The 22,800-nt window shown below is 39.9% G+C and overlaps 1 protein-coding gene across 2 annotated transcripts in view; it reads right to left on the bottom strand.

Annotated features, from left to right (window-relative positions):
• The window catches only part of LOC100791683 (acyl-protein thioesterase 2), a 36,844-nt gene that overhangs the window by 13,702 nt on the left and 342 nt on the right, over window positions 1-22,800 (bottom strand). For both annotated transcript variants that reach the window (XM_006582015.4, XM_003527105.5), the window contains exons 3-9: window positions 21,545-21,619; window positions 21,209-21,323; window positions 11,944-11,980; window positions 11,746-11,815; window positions 11,479-11,583; window positions 10,013-10,163; window positions 9,826-9,908 (exon numbers count right to left, since the gene is read on the bottom strand). In XM_006582015.4, coding sequence (XP_006582078.1) covers window positions 9,826-9,908; window positions 10,013-10,163; window positions 11,479-11,583; window positions 11,746-11,815; window positions 11,944-11,980; window positions 21,209-21,323; window positions 21,545-21,578 — 595 coding nt within the window. In that variant the 5' untranslated portion in view covers window positions 21,579-21,619. The remainder of the gene's footprint in view (window positions 1-9,825; window positions 9,909-10,012; window positions 10,164-11,478; window positions 11,584-11,745; window positions 11,816-11,943; window positions 11,981-21,208; window positions 21,324-21,544; window positions 21,620-22,800) is intronic.

The following is a 22,800-nucleotide window of genomic DNA, read 5'->3' as shown; positions in this document are numbered from 1 at the left end:
AGATTCTTGGAATCTTTGCTAGAAGAACAGCCGAACTGTCTCTTTCACTCTTCCCGGTTCATCAATCCAGGATCCATCAATCATCAGTCCTTTCAGAGAATTCTTTTTGTGATTTGCATTCATCAACATTTGGAAGTATCATGAGTTGCAGTCGCCTTCTTTGATCCATCTTGCCCTCGCCTTTGGTCTCAGTAAGGACTCGTGTGATTGGGCAGCTAGCCATAGGTCTTCCTGTAGTTTTTTTCGGGTCAGCATTTCTTAGGGAAATAATTGTCTATCAATTGTATCTTCTTTTAGTTTGTTTAGATCAACCTCAATTTTCCGTAACTTCTTTGATGTATCTCCAAAGTGTTCCATGTTCCAAACCTTCAACATCTCCTTGAGTCGTTTTATCTTTTCTTTTAAGCACAAAACCTCCTCATCCCTTTTGCTGATTGGATGCCCAATAGTCCTGAACCACTTACTTGAATGACCTGTCTTGAAACCAGCAATCAAGGATCCTGAAAGGTTTAGGTCCCCAGTCAATGTGTTTAGATCTGAGCAGAATGGGACAATGATTCGAGAAATTCCCATCCAAAGTGAATTGTGTACTACTAGGCCATTTGATCAGCCACTCAGGGGAGACCAGAATCTTGTCCAGCTTGCTCTTCGCAGATCCATTCGGTCTGAACCAAGTAAATTCTCTCCCCACCCATGGCGCCTCTTCTACCTCCAGATCCACAATTCATTCATTGAACTCCTTGATGCCGTTGTCCTCCACCCCCCTCTAGCAAGCACCCATTCTTTAGGAAGGATTTATGATATTATTAAAATCTCCCAGAGAGAATGAGTAGAGAGAGAAACAGTGGGTGGGAGAGAGTTAGGAACAGAAGAAAGGCTATTGAGAGGGACAGAGTGAGTTTGAGAGAGGATCCCAGACGGACCTACGTCAGGAACAGGGATGGACAGCAACAATGCTATAATCGAGCAAACTGGAGGGATCATACTGACATATCATCTTTCTACTTCACGCAATTTCCCGAGGACATAATCGAGAAGGACCTGTGGTACCACTTCAAAAGGTGGGGTGATATGAGGGAGATTTTCATCTCCAAACAAAGAAACAACAACAGTAGGAGGTATGGTTTTGCTAGATTTAAAGGGGTGAATGACGCGCACAGTTTAGAAAGACAACTAGACAAGATCGTCATTGGTGGTTCAAAGTTGTACATCAACATCCCAAAATTTGGGAGAGAGATGGCGAGAAAGGTAGCACCAGAAGACAAACCAATGGGGACTGATGAGAAACATGAAAATGAAGCAACTCAACGGAGGCAACCACATCCGAGAATGAATCCAGTCTCGTATGCGGCGATGGTGGCGAGGAACAAGTGGAATTCAGGACAAAGGAAGACACCACACAACGAGCCTCAATCGCGAAGGCTCGCTCTCAACGGTACATCTTGATATACCACTGGACGAGAAAAAGTGGTTCAATGATGCTTGGGTAGGGCGCTTGACAAACCTGGTGATGTTTGATAGAGTTGAAGATGACCTACTATGGGACATTGAAGCAGACATAACGCCGAAGTATATGGGGATGATTTGGTTCTGCTACTTGGCCTTACTGATGCCACAGCAGAACAAATGATCCAGGAAGAAATCGAGGGAAGAGCTTTCGTGTTTCACTCGCTGGAGAAATGGAATCCGAGGTTGCGTACAGGATACAGGCTGACTTGGGTCCAGTGCTGGGGTATTCCGCTACTAGCCTGGGATACGACACAAATCCAGAAGATCGTGGCTGCCATTGGGGATATGGTAGAGGTGGACAACGACGTCAAGGAAGTTCGGAGGGTGGACAAGGCAAGGGTACTCATCAAAACACCGTGGAGGCCAGCAATCCAACACACGGTGAACATACACATAGGTGGGGAGGTATATAGAGTACACGTAGTGAAGGAATGTGGATACAGCACCGAAACATGCCATTGCTGACGTAGGAGTGCTCTGGGGTCATTGGAGGAAATCGAGTCAGACGAAAGTGATATCGGAACTTCAGTACCGGAGAGGATATGACTTGCAAGACATAGAAGTGCTGGAAAACCACGACAAGCCGCGAAGGACCACCTCCAATCTCAATGCCGGGAACGAAGCCCAAGGGATCGCGACATTACCCAGTGGTCTAAACGGAAAAGAAAGATCATAGGGTAAACATAATAGCTCGTGGGTACAGGAATCTAGTCAGAAAGGGAGCAGAGTAGATACCACAGTGGACATCGATGAAGAACAGGTGGCGCGTCATTGGATGGTGACAGCTATACCTACACAGATAACGAAACATGCAAAGATGGTGGGGAGCAGTACGTCGGGAACACCAAATCCACAAAGGGGGAGAAGCTTTGCCACGAAAATGGAAATTATGAAGGTGGAAGGAGCTGTGACGTGTCGGGGAACATATTTCGTTTGGGAAAGAGCCACGTGACGCACAGGTGGCTAAGGGGGGTTTTAAAAAAGGTTTGGGCTTTTCTATCCACACCCCCGTTGAAGCAACAGAACACTATGGTCTCAGCCCACAAATTAATAAGGACGAACCCATTCGTGCATGACAGGTATATTCGCGAAACAGGAGGTACCAAAAGCAAATGAAGTTGGGCTTTGCAAATAACGAATATCCTGGCACAGCTACAAAGTTAAATATATGGAGCCCGCAACAGCAGCACAACGTGGACAACGACAAAGATGGAAAGGGCCACAGTGATACAAGCGTTCACATGGAAGGAACATCAGCACAGAATGGAGTTAAGGATGCAAATTCAGGCAAAAATCAACTGCAAGAGGCAACAACTCTATCGAATATGGTAAAAGAACTGGGAGCAACATGTGGGTCAGAGCAGGGGAAAATTATTGACAAAATAAGGGCAATGGAGGAAAGAGACAGGAAAGAGGCAGAGAGATTGGGAAATAGAAGCAATACCCCATGAATATTATTTTCATACAATATCAGAGAGTTAGGGAGAGGGGTGAAATGGGTAGCAATTAGGAGAATGGTCAAGAAAGAGCATATAGATATGATCTGTATTCAGGAGACAAAGAAGGAGATAATTGAGAAATCGATGTGTCAAGCATTGTGGGGAGATCTTGAAGTAAGTTGGGAAGTGCAACCTGCATCTAACACAGCAGGAGGGATTTTGTGTATATGGAGTGAAAAAACTTTCAAATTAGAAAGGAAAGTCATTGGCAGTGGTTTCATATTGTTGGTAGGGCAGTGGCTTAAGGAGGCACAGCAAGTTCAAATTATCAGCATTTACTCTCCATGTGATACTCAGAATAAGAGAACCTTATGGGATAATGTCAAGCAGCTGAAAAATTTAAACCCTGGGGGATTGTGGTGCATACTGGGTGATTTCAATAATAACATTAGAAATCCATCAGAAAGATTGGATGCTTGTCAGAGGGGGGGGTGGGGGAAAGCAACATCAAGGAATTCAACGAATGGATTAAAGAGATGGAGGTATATGGCATGCCATGGGTGGGGAGAAAATTCATATGGTTCAGACCAAATGGATCTGCTAGGAGCAAGTTGGACAGATTCTTAGTATCTCCTGAATGGCTTGCTAAATGGCCTGAAAGTACCCAATACACCTTGGATAGGAACTTCTCCAATCATTGCCCAATTCTGCTCAGGTCTAAGTATATAGACTGGGATCCCAAACCTTTCAGGATCCTGGACAGCTCATTCAAGACAATCGTTCAGGATTGCTGGGCCTCCAATCAGCAATGGGGATGGGGAGATTATGTGCTTAAAGAAAAAATAAAACTACTTAAAGAAAGGCTAAAGGTTTGGAATAGGGAACACTTTGGAGATACTTCTAAGAAGGTCAAGAAGATTGAGGCTGATTTAAACAAGCTGGAAGAGGACACAAGTGATAGACAACTATTTTCCCAAGAAGTGTTGATCAGGAAGCAACTACAGGAAGCACTGTGGAAAGTTGCTCAATCACATGAGTCTCTACTAAGGCAGAAGGCGAGATCAAGATGGATTAAAGAAGGCGATTGCAACTCACAGTACTTCCATTTGATGATGAATGCAAATCGCAGAAATAACTCTCTGAAAGGAATGATGATTGATGGATCCTGGATTGACGAACCAGAAAGAGTGAAAGAAGCAGTCCGACTGTTCTTCTTGAAAAGATTTCTAGATGAATTCTATGTTAATGGAATTTTTCCAAGGGGTTGTAATGCATCTTTTATAGCTCTAATTCCTAAGGTGATTGATCCTCAACTCCTGAATGACTACAGACCTATTTCACTAATAGGCTGTATGTAAAAGATTGTGACCAAGCTGCTAAAAGACTGAAAAAGGTGATGTCACTCATAATAGATGAAAGACAATCTACATTCATAGGGGGCACACATCTATTGCATAGTGTGATCATAGCAAATGAGGTGGTTGAGGAAGCTAAAAGGAGTCACAAATCATGTCTGGTGTTCAAAGTGGACTATGAGAAGGCATATGATTTAGTCTCATGGGAATTCTTGATATACATACTGAGAAGGATGGGCTTTTGTTCCAAATGGATCCAATGGATTGAGGGATGCTTAAGATCTGCATCTATTTCGGTATTGGTGAATGGAAGTCCCTCGGCTGATTCATCCCACAAAGAGAACTTAGGCAAGGGGATCCATCAGCGCCTCTTCTGTTTAATATTGTTGTTGAAGCTCTAAATGGATTGATGAGAGAAGCTGAGGAGAAAAATCTATTCAAAAGATTCCCAGTGGGTTCACAAAATGTGAAAATCAGTATTCTACAATATGCAGATGACACAATATGTTCTGGTGAGGCACCAATGGAGAATGTCAAGGCAATCAAAGTCATTCTGAGGACCTTTGAACTTGTATCAGGCCTCAAAATTAACTTTGCAAAAAGTTGTTTTGGAGCAATTGGAATGTCGAATCAGTGGAAGCAAGATGCTGCAAACTACCTGAACTGTAGCTTGTTGTTCATCCCATTGATTTACTTGGGCATACCCATTGGGGCAAACCCAAGACGATGTTAGTTGTGGGATCCTATCATTAACAAGTGTGAGAGAAAATTAGCAAAGTGAAAGCAAAGACACATTTCTTTTGGGGGGAGAGTGACCCTTATACAGTCGGTCTTAACATCAATTCCTATTTATTTCTTTTCATTTTTTAGGATCCCTAATAGAGTGGTGGACAAGCTGGTGAGCTTACAACGCAGATTCCTATGGGATGGTGGAACTAAGCAAAACAAGATTGTCTAGATTAAGTGGGAGACAGTGTGTCTCCTAAAAGAAAAAGGGAGATTGGGTCTCAAGGACATTAAGACTTTCAATCTTGCACTGCTTGGCAAATGGAAATGGAGTTTATTTCAGCACCAAGGAGAATTATGGGCTAGGGTATTGGAGTCAAAATATGGTGGTTGAAGGAGCTTGGATGAAGCATCAAGAGACACCAACAAATCAATATGGTGGAGAGACTTAAAAATGGCTCTCCATCAACCGCAACAGGGTAATGCTTTTCAAAATGGAATATTATGGAGGGTTGGGTGTGGTGATAGGATCAACTTTTAGGAGGATAGTTGGATTGCTGATGAGGCATCACTAATAGCCAAATATCCCAGTCTATATCTCATTTCTTGTCAGCAAAATCAGATCATCCAGCAAATGGGAGCTCACAAGGACACAGGGTGGGAGTGGAACTTTATATGGAGGAGACCATTGTTTGACAGTGAGATCGCCATGGCTGGTAGTTTCCAAAGAGATGTTGAAGGCAAGTCAATCCACCCACATAGAAGAGATGATTGGGTTTGGAAAGCAGATCCAAGTGGTCAATACTCGACACAAAGGGCCTATAATATGTTGAGGGGGAAACAATAGAGGACAATCATGATGGAGCTTTTGAGGAATTATGGAAATTAAAGATTCCAAGCAAAATTTCAGTCTTCGCATGGAGGTTAATTAGAGATAGATTGCCAACAAAAACAAATTTGCGAAGGAGACAGGTTAAGATTAATGATATACAATGCCCATTCTGCAGTAACATGAAAGAGGATGCAGCCCATTTATTTCTCCATTGCAGCAAAATCCTTCCTATATGGTGGGAATCTTTGTCTTGGGTGAACATCCTAGGTGCTTTCCTGCAAAATCCAAGGCAACATTTCCTTCAACATGTAACTGGCTTGGCTGATGGAATAAGGGCTAACAGGTGGAAGTGCTGGTGGCTGGCTTTGACATTGACCATATGGCAGCAGCGGAACAAGATACTTTTTTCCAATGACAACAAACTGTTGGATGATGCAACATTCTTACTTTGGACATGGCTTAGAAATTTGGAGAAAGATTTTGTAATCCATTTTAACCAATGGTCAAGTAATCTTACAGAAGGTTTTGTTTATCAGCCGAGGGTAGCAGCCATAGGATATCAGTAGGTTATAGACCCATATATGTAGCCAGCTTTTGGTTCCTATCAAGACTATATTAAGTCTGATACTTGGAACCAATTGTATGGACAATCACAACTATGTAATCTTTGTACCTCTGGTACTCGGATATATATATATATATAAATTATCTTTGTTGATAAAAAAAAATTATTGAAATCTCCCACTATGCACCATAAGCCTACATGGTTTGGGTTTTTCAGCTACCTGACATTGTCCCATAAGATTCTCTTGTTATGGATGTCACATGGTGAGTAAATACTAACTATATGAACTTTCTGTGCTTCTTTAATCCACAGCCCTTTCAGCAGGATGAATCCATTGCCTATGACCTTCCTTTCCAATTTGAACTTTTCCACACTCCATAAACATAGGAGCCCTCCTCCTATGTTGAATGCAGGTTACATTTCCCACTTGACTTCAGGGTCCCCCCACAATGCTTGACATGTCGTCTTCTCAATTTGCTCCTTTTTAGTCTCCTGAATGCATAGCAAATCTATTTGCTCTTTCTTGACCATTCTCCTAATTGTTGCCCATTTCACCCCCCTCCCTAACCCTCTGACATTGTATGTAATTATATTTATGGGGTACCAACTCTATTTCCCAATCTCTCTGCCTCTTTCCTATCTCTTTCCTCCATTGCCCTTATCTTGTCAATAATTTTACCCTGCTGTGACCCACATGTTGCCCCCATTTCTTTTGCCATGTTCCATTGAGCTTCTGCCTCTTCCAGTTGGACATTGTTGACTATATAATTGTCTGTTGTTACTTTCTCAGTTTCATTTTTCTTTGATGGACCTTCCATGAGGACATTACTGCCACTGTGGCCATTTCTAGCTTTATTCAAGTCCACGTTGTGCTGTTGTTGACCCTTTGTAAATGCTTTTGTAACTATGGCAGGCCATATATCATTTGAACTGGCCTGGCCCATTTGCTTTTCAGCTTCATTTTGCTTTGATGGACCTTCCATGAGGACATTATTGTCGTTGTGACCGTTTCTAGCTTTATTCAAGTCCACGTTGGGTTGTTGTTGACCCTTTGTAATTGCTTTTGTAACTATGGCAGGCCATATACCATTTGGACTGGCCTGGCCCATTTGCTTTTGGCACCTCCTATTTCGCGAATACACCTGCCATTCCCTTTTATTATTTCTTGGGCTGGGATCAGACATTTGTAATGCTTCATTGGTGGTGTGAATAGGAAATCCCAAGTAGTTTTTAATCCTCTCCTCAGCCTCCTGTGAGTCACGTGACTCGTTGCCATTCAAAATTTGTATCCCTAACACATTGAGACTCCTTTCAGAATCGTGATTTCCATTTCCATGTAAGGACTGCTCCCTCTCTGACTTGTTGATCTTCCCGACAGCTTACCCCTCACCGTTCTTGCATGTTTCCTCTTCTCGAGTGCTCTCCTCTTCCACCAACCCCAAGCATGCCACCTGTTCTCCGTCGTGTCCCCATGAACTTTCTGCTCTGCTCACTGTCTTATTGGGACAGTGTGCCCATGGACCGAGATTATTACACTGTGGTCTTTCCCTTCCGTTTGGACCACTGGGTATTAGCGAATACCCCTAGCTTGCGGTTCCTGCGTTCAGGTTGGAGTTGTTCCTTCGCGACGCAACTTCGATTTCCAACACGCATTCGTTTTCCGGCGCACATTAATTTTCCGATGTGCGATCCACCTTCGATATCGGAGTTCCGATATCACTTTCGTCGGAGTCGATTTCCTCTGATGATCTGAAAGCGCTCCTGAATCGACAGTTGCATGTTCCCGTGCTAGGCCCATTTTCTTCCACGATGTGTATTCTGTAAATCTCCCCGCCAATGTGCGCGTTGACCATGTGTTGGATTGCGGGCCGCCACATTGTTTTGATGAGTACCCTTACTCTATCCACCCTCCGAGCTTCTACAACGTCGTTTTTCACCTCCACCATGTCCCCTATCGTAGCGACAATCTTCTGGATTTGCGTCGTGTCCCAAGCTATTAACGGAATACCCTAGCATTGGACCCACACCAACCTGTACCCTATTCGCATCGTCGGATTCCATTTCTCCAACGAATGAAACAGGGAGGATCCATTCGTGGTTTCTTCCTGGATCATGTGTTCTGCTCTAGCATCGGTGAGGCCTAGTAATAGAACCAAATCATCCCCCATGTACTTCGACACTATTTCTACTCCTACTTCCCACGAAAGCTCATCTTCAACTCTGTCAAACAGCGTCAAATTCTTCAATCACCCCACCCACACATCGTTGAACCATTTCTTCTCATCCATTGAAATATTGAGCTGAACCGATAAGTGTGATCCTTCTTGCCTGTGAATCACAGTCTCTTGGGTCCACCTTTGCCCTGAGTTCCTGGTGTTTCTCGCCGCCACCGTCGCGTACGAGGCTAGAGTTATTGTATACTGTGGTTGTCTTTGTCCACCTGCGCCAGTTTCGTGTCTTGCATTGAAACCCTTTGCTTTGCCAGCAGCTTCTTGTTCTACATTTCTCGCTAGCTCTCTCCCATATTTCGGAATGTTGACATACAGTTTCAGACCACCAACAACAATACTATCCAGCTGCCATTCTAGTCTGTGCACATCAGTCATCCCCTTAAACCTTGCGAAACCGTACCTCCTGCCACTTTTGTTTCTCTGCTTGGAGATGAAGATCTCCCTCACATCCCCCCATTTTTTGAACTAATACCAAAGGTCCTTCTCAGTTGCGTTTTCTAGGAATCTTGTGAAGTAAAAGGATGAGATATCATGCTTATCCCTCCAGTTTGCACGAGTATAACGGTGTTGTTGTCCGTCATTGTTTCCGGCGTAGTTACGTTAGGGATCCTCTCTCATCCACACTCTACCACTCTCACTGGCCCTCCCTCTGTACCTAACTCTAGCCCACTCACTGTTTCTCTCTCTACCGCTCTCTTTCATCTCTCTACCAGGGAAAATTAGCTACTGCATATTACTGGCTGTGTTTCTTAACTTAAGTACATTTTTTTATAGGTTCAATACATAGTATTTGGTACAGAATATAACATCCCTTGTTGTCCTTAAATGTGATTGGTTGAAGGAATGCTAGTATGTATAGGTATGATGTTTCTTACTTTCCTTGCCCCCAAATTTGATATGTGAAACTGTGAAAGTGCTGTTTCAGGCATCTGAGTTTTCCTAATTATCACTGCCTTGAGGGTCATACTTATCTGCAGCAGACTGGGCAGGCTCACTGCACTTTGTTTTTTGCCCTGGTGTTTAGGAATTTCTAGGTTTCATGGTTTTCTTTTAATGCTTTCCATTATTGAGAATTCCTGATCAACCCTCTTAGTTGTACTTTTAACACTTTTCTTTCTACTGATTTCATTCACAAACAAAAAAATAATATTTAATTCCATAAATTTACCTTTTCCATGACACAGCAAAACAGGAAAGGACTGAGCACGCCTTGTAGCTTCATCTACCCCTTGTAACTTGTTACTCAAGGTCCTAAACAAGAACAGAAATACAAAAAAAAAAAATCATTAAATAATATAATAAATGGAAGGAGGGGGGACTAAAATTGACAAGTTAAAATATTCAGAAAGCCTTACTTTGAGCACGGAAGCCAGCCACTTAAACCAACAGCTGCACTTGGGTTGGCTGGATAAGGATTGCCATTCCCATATTTTCCAGCAGTAAAGCAGGACACAGAGTACAGGGCAGTAGCTGCACCCATACTGAACCCTCCAACACCAAGCTTAACTGTCATACAAATTTCACAAGAAATTATTATAACACATAATAATAATAATAATTTTTTTTCCTGTGGTTGACAAAGAATTATACAACCAGGAAAAAAAATAAAAATTTGTCATTTAACTACAACAAAATTTACTAATGGAGAAAAAGAATATGAGCTTCTTCATAAGCTAAAATGAGCTCTCCATTAGCTACAATTACCTAATTTGTAGAAGCTCTCTCATATAGCTTCTCTAAGATGAGAGGACATCTATAAATTAGCTAATGGAGAGCTCATTTTAGCTTATGAGAAGCTCATTTCCTTTTTTTGTTCTTATTTCCTTCTCCTAGAGTACTTCTAGAGAAGCTTACCCAAACAAGCCCTAATACCCACTTATAAATACTGCTTCAAAACATAGAGACTAACAGAATGAAAGAAAGAGAAATTTATTTAATATAATCCTCCTATTCTAGCTCAATGGGACACAAAGTGCAGTGGTGCAAGAACGGCCCACAATAGACGTCTCCAAGAATTCAAGAGCTTGGTCTCTCCCACCAAAAACTAATTGATCAACTAATTGAATTCATTCTCTTCCTCATTTATATCCTTCCTCTGCTAGTGAAGTTAGGGAGCCAACTAACCAACTCTCAACAACTTTAGAACAGGCTGGCAAACTTGGCTCTTAGTTAGGGCCATTCAAATTTCTTCAAAAATACTTTCCTAATTGGGGCATGTGGCTAATAACCACTTACATGCATTATTAAATGATAAGTTGTAAACGTAGATCTCAAAATAAGTTATGCAGAACAAATTTGCATATTTTTTCCAGCACATTCAAAAAGTGAATTTTACTGAGATCTCAATGTCATCCATCTTTATAATATCAATATGGGTGGCATAAGGTTCAGAAGTTTACAATTAGTGCATGTTTTTTAAAAAAGTTCTTTTACAAGGCAGGAAAAAAATCAATTATTTCACCAAAATAATCCTAAACCAACGTAAAATGTTCTTTCCCTTTTATTTACCATTCATTATGTACTTGTGTTCTTCTATGTCTTTATTTTTTCTATCTTTTAGTATGCAAGTTTATGCATGATTGTTAAGATTACTTTGACAAACCAAAGATCAGGCCAGGGTAATTTTATTTTCTTCCTAAAGTAATTAAAAGACATGAATAAGAAACAATTGGGCTAGAGTACAACAATTAAGTTATAATTTTTATGATAATCTAGCATGAGAATAAGCCTTATGTCACAGATCATGGCATTGGCAGAATAATTTTCTCAATAAAAATTAAAGGAAGCTCCAAGGAACATAAATGTTGCAAGAGAAACATACTGTCTGCAGGTTCTGTAGACAGCAAATTCGCAACATGTGCAGCTGAAGCATCCAAACCTTCTAGATCATCAGGAGCATCTTCTGAAATATCTCCAACATCAAACCCTAAGACACATGAAAGTTATAGTTAAGGAATTTATCAAGATCAATTTATGGTTATTACAAAAATTAAAACCCATAGTATTAGCTTTGTCCTCAAATGCATTTCCATACTCCATGTGGCAACTATGTAATGTGATTATTGTGCAACAAACCAATAAAACTTACAAGCAGTAGACGGAAAGCCACCAAATATAGATATTGGCTGAGTAGGAGCAGTCGGACATATCCATTTAATCTGCATCATACATTTCAACAATGATCAGTCAAATTACTATTGACATGATCATTCATATTCCAAGAATACAAAACTAGGCATGAGTCATATATGTTGTCCTTTAACCATTCAAAGTTCTGTGTGCTTACATTTGGAAGAGGAAGGGTCTCTAATAGCTGGGACCAACTGCATAAGCAAAGCAGAAAATGAGGTTCTGTCCTGAGTTATAACTAAGTAACTAACCACATGATTAAAACTGTTCTAAAACATCAAGTTAAGTTGAGACTGTAATTGTTAATCCTTCTGAGTTCTGATTCCCTTGCTTGATACATGTCCTCTTTTATGGGTCACCTTTAGATAAAGCAGACCGGAATTTAGAAGATGAGCATGTGCTAAGTCAGCAACAAGAAAGTCTTGGATATGGAGAGTGAATTCAAGGAGAAAGAAAAGTGGGGCTAGGGGTGACCGGGTGAGTTAGTTAGAGGAGGTTAGTATGGGATGAGGTAGCCTTCTGTTAGGAGTAAGAAAATAATACTCATGTGAAGGAGTAGTTACGTTACAGGGGGGAAGGAGGACAGTGAAGAAGAAAGAACGATTTTCCAATTTCTGGGGAGTGACAGAGAATCATCTTCCTCGGAGGAGCTATAGGCAGTGGACAATTGTAGGTATCCATTTGATTTGAATAATGCATTTCGTATTCCATTCCATTTACTGGGTATTCTGTGTAATTCTGTATATCTCCGATTTTGATCAGAAAGAACTAGAGTTTTAACTCTCAAGTTGGTCATTTTAAATATTAACATCCTCACTAGTTTTTGTCTTTAATCATCAAATAAACTAGGGAGATTTGAAGGAAAAGAATAAATCAGAGATGGAAGTCATGCACCAAAAAAAAAAATTGCATCAACTTAAGTTATTATGTATTGAAAAAAACTAATGTGAAAATTTCAATTACCAAGATGCACTTAAATCATTCTTTGAAAAATTTAGAGCCTGCTTGGTTTAAGGAAACATTTCTGTTTTTATTTTTTATTTTCACTAATAATTACAAAAATGACACTTTTTTCACTTTTTTTCCTATTTATCATTTCCTGTATAAATATTTAAAATTTTAAAAATAAAAATGAAAACAAAGCAACATTTTTGTAATTATCAGTGAACATAAAATAAAATAATTAAATATTTCCTTAAACCAAACAGAACCATATATTTATAACAAATTGAAACATAATTTCTTCTGAAAGATAAATAATAAAATTATAAAACTAATCAGAAGAAAGCCACTTGAATTCTCTTGATTTGGTAGCTTTAGATGGCAAATACAGCTCATGCATGTAGGATCAATCTCATAATTTCTTGCTTTAGGAGATTAGGTTGAACAACCGTATATATTAGAGATTCAAGTATTCAACTGCTTTTGACAAAGTGCAATATACATAATTGGATACCAAAAACACTATGTAGTCACAGTTAACAAGTCTAAATACCTAAAGTGAACAAATTAATTGGATATCTATTTATTGTCGAAGTCTCATGATCAGATCTATCAAATTTTGGTACTTTGACAGAAAATCTTTGGAGTTTGGAGATGATGGACAACATCATTTGGAGAAGGATTAATATTATGTGTCTTTGAAAACCTAAATGCAGGAGAAAAAGCTAGGGAGCTAGACACTGCAGGATTTAAACTTTGGTACACAAAGCTAGATAAAAGAACAGAGTGGGTATTATTGTGGACATGGATTGGAAGGAAGGAGAGTGTAGTGAATGTTGTTGGAAACTGTTAAACTTTACATTCCTTGGAATTAATGTCTAGGATAGTAGATAGGAATTAATGTCTAGGATAGTGGAATAGTCAGATTCGTGTATAGTGGCAATTAGTATTATGGGGAGTTGAGAGATGAGAGAGCGAGGTAAAGAGAGAAACAGAGAGGGGGGGGGGGGGGGGGGGGCGTGAGTGATAGGTTCTGTCTCAACTATGCTGGGAAGGGGTACGTGCAACATGGTGTGACGGCAACAGCGACAAGATGGGGGAAGGGAAGGAGCAAAAACTGGAGGATGCACCGGACATACTTTCATTCTACTTCACAAGGTTCCCAGAAGACATGGGAGAAAAGGAACTATAGATCGAGTTCAAGAAGTGGGGCATTGTCAGGGAGGTATTCATCGCAAGGAATTGAAATAGGAGTGCTCGTAGATACGGGTTTGTGAGATTCAAACAGGTGGATAATGCAAAGAAACTAGATAGACAACTGGATAATCTGGTTCTTGGAGGATTGAAGCTACACGTGAACCTCCCAAAGCACGGAAGGAAACAAAATCCGACAGAGACAATCAACAAGAAACACAAAGAAAAGGAGGAGATAGCAATAGAGAAGGTGGAAGAGAGAGACAAAGGTAAAGGAAAGGGGACAGCAGAACATATGACAATGACTAAAGGATTACAGCAGCAGAATCCCCAACGAGCAACAGGTTTCAGATCGTATGTGAATGTGGTTGCAACAGGCAGTAAGCATCTGACAAAACGATGGACACCGAAGTATGTGCAGGCATCAAATATGACCGCTCACTCATCTATCCAACTAACAATATCAATGGATAAGACATGGCTAACCAAAGCTTGGGTAGGTAGACTGAGGAACCTAATGGCATTTGATAGGCTTGAAGAAGAACTTATGTGGGACGAAGGTGAAGAGATTAAACCAAAGTACATTGGCGGCAACATGGTGCTTCTCATAGGACTCGCTGACATAAGAACAGAAGAGTTGTGTAGAGAAGGAGTTGAAAGTGGCTTATCTATGTTCCATACTCTGGAGAAATGGAGCCCAAGCTTGAGGCTTGGTTTCAGGTTGGTGTAGGTGATGTGCTGGGGGATTCCGTTACACGCATGTGGAAAACATCACAAAGAGCGTGGATGGGATTGGGGAGGTGGTGGATGTGACGAAGACGTAGATGATCTCCAAAGGCTGGATAGGACATGAGTTTTAATCAAAACACCATGGCCTCCTACAATCAACCACACTGTAACCGCCTCCATTAATGGGGTCGATTATGTGGTTAAGATTGTAGAAGAGTTGTGTTACAATTACCGTAGATGCAATTGTAACAGAGGGGGCTATGTAGAATCTTCTGAAGAAATATCTTCAAAAGGGAGCAAGGTCGGGATGGATCTTTTGTCGGAGGAAGAGCAGATTGAAGGCGTGCTTCCGAGAATCAACACCACATCAGATGCAGAGGGAGACGAACACGACAGAAAATTTGGGTTGCAGCAATTGCCCGCTGGTTATTACACAAACTCTGTAACAACGGTCAATAATGATGCTAGGAGATCGTCTCACCAAATTGTGGTCCCACTCAATTCGGGTTAAGTGAGGAAAGAGTTGAACAAAAAGATGACGAGACTGGTGCTTTAGGTGGAAGCCAACTAATAATCTTGGAAGGAAATCAGTATGATGGGGACAAGGAGGATAATAGAAAGCAAGGCTAGATAACAGAGGTTGAGCACGTAGAGGAGGCAGGTGCTGCCCGTTCTGATGAGGAGGGAGAAAAGAATAACAAAAAGGGCAAGAGTGGGGAAGAAAGGCACCCACATCTGAAGGCAAAATTTGAATTAAAGGAGCTGTATAGGGAGGCACGGGATTTAACACAAGAGTGGGAAAAGGACAACCCATTGTCGGCTCCCACGATAAAAATATCTGATGGGAAAACAGAAGAGGAGCTCAATGATTTGGGCCTCAAACTGAATGGGCCAGTCTCAAATGGAAGGTTTATACAAGAAACAAGGGGTGTAAAAAGCAAATGAAGCCCAATGAAAAAATAGACTCGCACGAAGGAAATAAGTAGCAGCCCAAAGAATTACACTCAGGCAGCATCTCCTAAACAGAATGGAGGCAGTGGGCTGAAGGAGGTTGTCATGTAGGAAGCAAATTCCAAGGTAATGCAGGGCACAACATCAGCAAACTCAGTTTCAACACCCAGAAGCTGTGAGATGGTAAAAGAGGCAGCAAGCAATTGGGAAATGGCAAAAAGTATGGGAGTAAACATCAGCAAGGAGGAGGGAACAATTATATCTAAATTGGTCAACCTAGAAAGGCACAAGGGTCTAATTCAGAGGAAGGGAAGCAGTGTAGGTGTTTGATGAAGATTGTTACCTACAATATAAGGGGGTTAAAATGGGCTCCAGTCAGAAAATTGGTGAGTAAAGAACAAGTAGATATGTTATGTCTACAGGAGACTAAGAAGGAAATGATAGACAAGGCTCTATGTCAAGCTTTGTGGGGAGAAGCTGAAGTCAAATGGGAAAGCAGCCAACAATTAATAATGCTGGGGGATTACTGTGTATTTGGAGTGATGAAACTTTCAAAAACGGTGAAGGGCAATGGTTTTATATATTTGGAAGGAACATGGGCTGGTGATGGTGGAAAAGTGACTATAGTCAATATATATTCACCATGTGATACAGCTTCCAAAAGAATCCTATGGGATCAAGTCAGACAGCTTAGAGCTGCAAACAATGGGGGTCTTTGGTGTATTTTAGGAGATTTCGATTGCATTAGAAGGCCATCAGAAAGAGTTGGAGTGTGTCAAAGGATGGGGGGGTAGCTTGAAAGAATTTAATGACTGGATAGCTGACTTGGAGGTTGAGGGCGTGCCTAGTGTGGGGTGAAAATTTACGTGGTGCAAACTAAATGAGACAACTAAAAGCAAAATTGATAGGATCCTTGTCTCGGCAGAGTGGTCTTCCAAATGGCTAGACAGCATTCAGCTAATCTTGGACCGTAATTTTCTAATCATTGCTTGTTGCAATCCTTTAGTGCTGATTGAAGGCCGAAGCCATTTCGGGTTTTTGATTGCTGGCTTGAGGATAAATCATTCAAGAAAGTAGTGCAGGACTGCAGGATGAAAAATTCTGTAACTGGTTGGGGGGGGGGGGGGACTAAAAGAATGGAACATAAATCAGTTTGGTGATGCTCAACAAAAATTGAAAAAAGTGGAATCAAAGCTTAACAAACTGGAAAAAGGAGATATTAGGCAGCTGAATGAGGAAGAGGAAAAATTGAGAAAGCTTGCAGGAGGATTTGTAGCGGGCAGCGAACTCAATCAAATATATAGCCAGACAAAGGCAAGATCTAGATGGATTAAGGAAAGGGATTGCAACTCTAGGTATTTTCACTTGACAGTAAATAGGAAGCAATGTTACAATATGCTTAGAGGAGTGTACGTTGGTGGGTGCTGGGTAGATGAGCCAAGCAGAATTAAAGAGGAAACCAGACTTTTCTTCAAAAGGAAATTTGAGGAACCAAAATGGGAGAGACCGAGGCTGGATGGGGTCAGATTCAAGTCTATTGATCAGTAACATAGTGAACTGTTGGTGGCTCAATTTGAAGAGGAGAAAGTGAGGGCAACAGTCTGGGATTGTGGTAGTGCGAAAAGCCCTAGACCAAACTAATTAAACTTTAAATTTATCAAAGAGTTCTGGGATATCGTTAAATCAGATGTGCTTCAATTTTTTAATGAATTTCATGCCAACGGAGTTTTCCCCAAAGGAAGCAATGCGTCTTTTTTGGCGTTGATTCCCAAGGTCCACGATCCTCAAGGCCTCAATTATTACAGGACCTATCTCATTAATAGGCTGTATTTACAAAATTGTGGCAAAAGTGCTATCTAGAAGACTTAAGAAGGTGTTGCCTTATATAATAGATGAACGCCAATATGCTTTCATGGAGGACAGGCATTTGTTGCACAGCGCGGTTATAGCTAATGAAATTGTGGATAAAGCAAAGAGAAGCAATAAAAACTGCCTAGTGTTCAAAGTGGATTATGAATAGGCATATGACTCTGTGTGCTGAGATTTTCTTTTATATATGATGAATAGGATGGGGTTTTGCACCAAATGAGTTAAGTGGATTGAGGGTTGCTTGAAGACAGCCTCAATATCTATACTGGTAAACGGGAGCCCCACAAATGAGTTTTCTCCTCAGAGAGGTCTCAGACAAGGGGACCTACTAGCTCCATTCTTGTTCAACATTGTAGCTGAGGGTCTAACTGGATTGATGAGAGAAGCTCAGGAAAAGAATCTCTTTGAAGGGTTTAAGGTAGGGAGGAATGAGGATATCAACTTATTACAGTATGCCAATAACACGATTTTCTTTGGAAAAACATCGCTGGAGAATGTAAAAGCAATTAAGGTCATGCTGAGGAGTTTTGAGTTAGTGTCAAGTTTGAGGATAAACTTTGCCAAAAGCAAATTTGGGGCAATTGGAATGTCTCATCGTTGGATACAAAGTGTGGCCAATTATCTAAGTTGCAGATTGTTGTCCTTACCCTTTTCATATTTGGGTATCCCTATTGGGGTTTGGGCAAACCCAAGGCATAGTAAGACATGGGATCCTATAGTTCAAAGATGTGAGAGAAAACTATCAAAATGGAATCAAAGATACATATCTTTTGGGGGAAGGGTGAGTCTGATAAAGCCAGTCCTAAATTCAATTCCTATTTTCTTCTTCTCTTTTTTCAGGGTTCCGAAGAAGCTGGCCAAGAGGTTAGTGACGTTGCAGCAGTGGTTCCTGTGGGAGGGAAAGTCAAATCAGCAAAAGGTCGCCTGAGTAGACTGGGAGACAATCTGTCTTCCAAAGGAGAAAGGTGGATTGGGCGTGCGGGATTTAGTAATTTCAACTATGCTTTACTTGGAAAATGGAGATGGAACGTCTTCCACCATCAGGAAGAATTATGGGCGAAAGTATTGGACTCCAAATATGTAAGTTGGAGAAGTTTGGATGAATCAAGAAGGAATAGTAGAGATTCAATTTGGTGGCAGGATTTAAGTATTGTCTGCAATTCATCTGAGGAGGGGAGTTGGTTCAGAAGTGGGATAAAATGGAAAATCGGATGTGGGTCAAAGGTGAAGTTTTGGGAAGATGGATGGCTAGATGGAGGGATTTCGTTGCTGGAGGAATATCCATGCATGTATAGCATGTCTCAACAACAACATCAATTTGTCCAGCAGTTAGGGGTCGCATTAGTAGGAGGATGGGAATGGCAGTTGTACTGGAGGAGATTATTTAGGGAAGCGGAGATGGACATAGTTGCAAAATTCATGGAGGACGTCGAGGATGTGGTAGTACAAACTAATCAGCAAGATAGTTGGTATTGGGGGGGGGGGGGGGGGGGGGGGGGGGGGGGGGTGGATTCTAGCAGGAGATACAAAGTGGGCAGCGCCTACAAGCTGCTCAGTAGACTCTTGTCAGGTGAAAATAATGACGACGTGTTTAATGAATTATGGAATCTCAAAGTTCCAAGTAAAGTGTCACACTTCCTCGGTTAAAATCTTACCTCTATGGTGGGAAGCGCTTTCTTGGTTAAACATAGTTGGTGTTTCCACGGAAGCACCCAGAGACCACTTCCTTCAGCATTCTCACAGATATCTCAAGGGTATTAGAGTTCAGCGATGGCAAACATGGTTGACTTCCTTAACTTGGTGCATATGGTATCATAGGAACAGGATTGTTTTCTCAACTGAAAGACTCAACGGTCAAAAGCTGATGGATGACGCCATATTTTTCTGCTGGATATGGCTCAAAAATATGGAAAAAGGATTTTTGACATCCCTTTTCATTCATGGGCTTGCAATATAATGGTTGGGTTTTGTACTCTGGGGGAGATTGCTCTATAGGTTACGTTTGCGAAGGGGTATCTAGATAAATCCAGACCTATGGATGCCTAATTCTTGCAATACAGCTTACATTAGGATTGCATAGGTCTAGACATAGTATGGCAATAGTGTAAATATAACAATACCACTTGTACTAATCTTATTATAATACATATTACTTTTGCTGATAAAAAAAAGTATTTTGGAAGTTACATTTCTTATTATTGCTCATTATGACTAATGTATAAAAGGATTGGGGTACAAACAAACCTTGAGTCCTTGTTTAATCTAGTCCTGGATCACTTGGATGTGCTTCTCAAGAACATATAAAAGATTATTTCTAAATACATGTTTTTCATAGATAATAAAATTTTGATTGAAGAACCAAGGGAAAAGTATTAACTCTAAACTTGAGTTTTGGAAACAAACATTGAAATCAAAGCATTTTTTGCTTGAGTAGAAGAAAGTATATGTATTGCAATTTTATTAAGAAACAAGTGGAAAATGATTTGGAGGTAAAGATTGGAGAAGTTGTCACCCCACATGTTTCTATGTTTAAGTATTTGGAATTAATATTACAAAATGATAGAGAAATTAACAAATATGTCAGTATGTCACACACAAGATAGAAGTTGGGTGGTTAAAATGCAAAAAGATATCGGGGTTATTTGTGGTTGCAAAGTACCTACCAAGGCCAAAGGAAGTTTTATCATACTACTATATGACCAGCTATGCTTTATGATAGTGAATGATAGGTTTTAAAGGGACAATAGGAGAATATTAAGATGAATGTGTAGCCACATAGAAAATGGCCAAATACGAAATAATTGTATACATAGATGTATTAATGTATTACCTATTGAGGAAAATATTACAAAATAATCAGTTAAGGTGGTTTGGATATGTACAAAGGTCGCTAAAAGCATCAGTGTGGACTGTGGAGAGTACATTGCATAATTTTTAGCCTTGTAAAATGGTATAGAGGAAGACAAAGAAGGACAATGGAGAAAATTATAAAAGAAATCTCATGGTAAATAATATCCCTAAGAATTTAGTTTTAAACCAAGTCCAATGGCATCATATGATTCATGTATTTGACTTCATCTACTGAGCTGTTGTATTATTGTACAAGGATGAACTTCATTATATTCTCTTCTTGGAGCATGAGCTAATACTGAATAGAGGAATTTAAAAGATTCTAACTGAATTTAAAGTGTTCTACTAAAGTTCTACCCACTTCACTATAAGAGAAATCTTTATGCAGCCCGCCAGCCTCAGACATGTTTAAACTTTAATGTCTAAATTATGTAAAGACAAAATCTATAAAAAGCCTATTTCTTAGATAAACCACATATTTATTAACAGAAACCCAGAATAAAACAAATATAATTCTTAGTAGTGAAAAACAAGTGATGGGATACAGAATACAGATGTGTATTTTATCCAAAAGAATGTAATTTTTATCCATGTCGCAAAACTTAAACATACAGCAGTTGTCAATGAAACAACTTACGACAATTTGAATTGAATGAAAGGGGATAAAAATTGAAAAGGCAATTGAACCAATAAAAGCAGTTAAAAAGTAAAAGAGCCAAAACTTATGACATGTTCCTTCAATTCATAACAATCTTTAGGCAACAATTGACAAGAAGCAATCATAAATAATGCCTAAAAATCAGCAGTGCATTGAAACATGTCTCCCAACCATGAATGAATTTTCAGTTAATAAATTTGGGAAAGAGCGATAGGAAATGTCATGTCACCTGGAGCCATTATCCCCGAGGCCATGCAACCAGACTATAGTTGCTTGGTGTTTACCTTTAGGCCTGACAACATAGGTTCTCCCAAACTCAAATGCTCTTCTAGCAGATCTACCACCTAAAAGGGGGACATAATAAATTAAATGGAGAATGATACCAAAAAGAAAACGAAATAGGATATGAATTTTCCTCCCTAAAATTCCATGGTAATTCTCACACCACTCATCCATCCCAAAAAATACTAGATACTGCCCCCAAGAACTCGGCATTGGATAAATGATACCCTGAAATAGCATGCATAATCCAGATAGAGGTGCTGACTGCAGAGAAGATACATACCAGCAGAACCAAGTGATGGTGCAGCGAAGCTCATGTTAGCCTCTAAAATAAACTACTTAATAAGCAGTCCTAGAGCTGCCATATACAAACATTAAAAAATTGAAATCAATATCTAAAAACTCAGTTAAGTGGACCAGACCTATAATGATGGCAAGTTCAGAGTAATGAAGAACCAGACATCAGAGGTACAATTATGAAAACATTTATGAATTCCATAATTAAGTATCTTAATTCGAAGCAGAAGCTGTACTTCAAGTCTTCACGAGCTCAAGAAATAAGTGCAAGAAGTATAAACCCATATGGAAACAAACATGTTGAACCAAATCCAAGACAGGTTTACATTATCCAGCTTTCTAGAATGTCAAAACTAAAATAATAATGAACATCAATTTTAAAAAGCCAGAATATGTTTGCAAATACGGGAGCTTAGAGGAGTTCTGTTCCATTTAAAATAATTGAAAATGAAGGAAGGAGGCAGGATTTCATTTCCAAAACCAGTGATATGAAACTCAAGCAACACAAGAAATGCAGTTACCTAATAAGTTGACTTTTCAATGGGATTGCAAAACTTGCAAAGCAAAGAAACAACATTGGAGAACTCTTGTTCAATAAAGAAACCAACATTAGATAAATAACTGGTCCTCAATTTGGTGCTTAAAATTAGTTCAAAGAAGACCGTCTCAAGAGTTAAAGGGATTCCCATTCAAACTGTGGTTAGTTTCACTGAGGAACCATTTTTATGGCTTTCCAACCTATGTACTTAGTACCTCTGGTACTTCAATTTTATATATATATATATATATATATTTTTGCCGATCAAAAAAAAAAAAAAGAGTTAAAGGGATTTTACAATAAATCCCTCGTATTAGACAAAAAGAAACCATATTAATGCAGGTATCTACGTATTTACACCTTGACCAAAATGTCAGAACTAGGTCAATTTTGTTCAAACACAGACCCAAAAACACCCCCAGAAAAACGCTAGAACATCCCCAAAAAAGAGACAACATAAAATTTGACTGTAAATCTCAATAAAGATGGTATTAATGATAATCATGACTAGAAATGAAATCAATGAATATATCCACATTCCACAATATGCAAATCATCAGCCACAATTCGTAAGCAAAAAAAGAACACTAAGCTATAAAACTAATTTTGAAATAAAAAGGAAAACAAAAAGGACTAAGGATTGATTCAAAAAAAACAAAAACAAAAATTGCAAAGACGAGGATTCAAGTTTTACAGACACAAAC

Source organism: Glycine max, chromosome 6, assembly GCF_000004515.6.
Source record: "Glycine max cultivar Williams 82 chromosome 6, Glycine_max_v4.0, whole genome shotgun sequence".
Lineage (NCBI taxonomy): Eukaryota > Viridiplantae > Streptophyta > Magnoliopsida > Fabales > Fabaceae > Glycine > Glycine max.
This window is presented reverse-complemented; position numbering and strand designations above follow the sequence as displayed.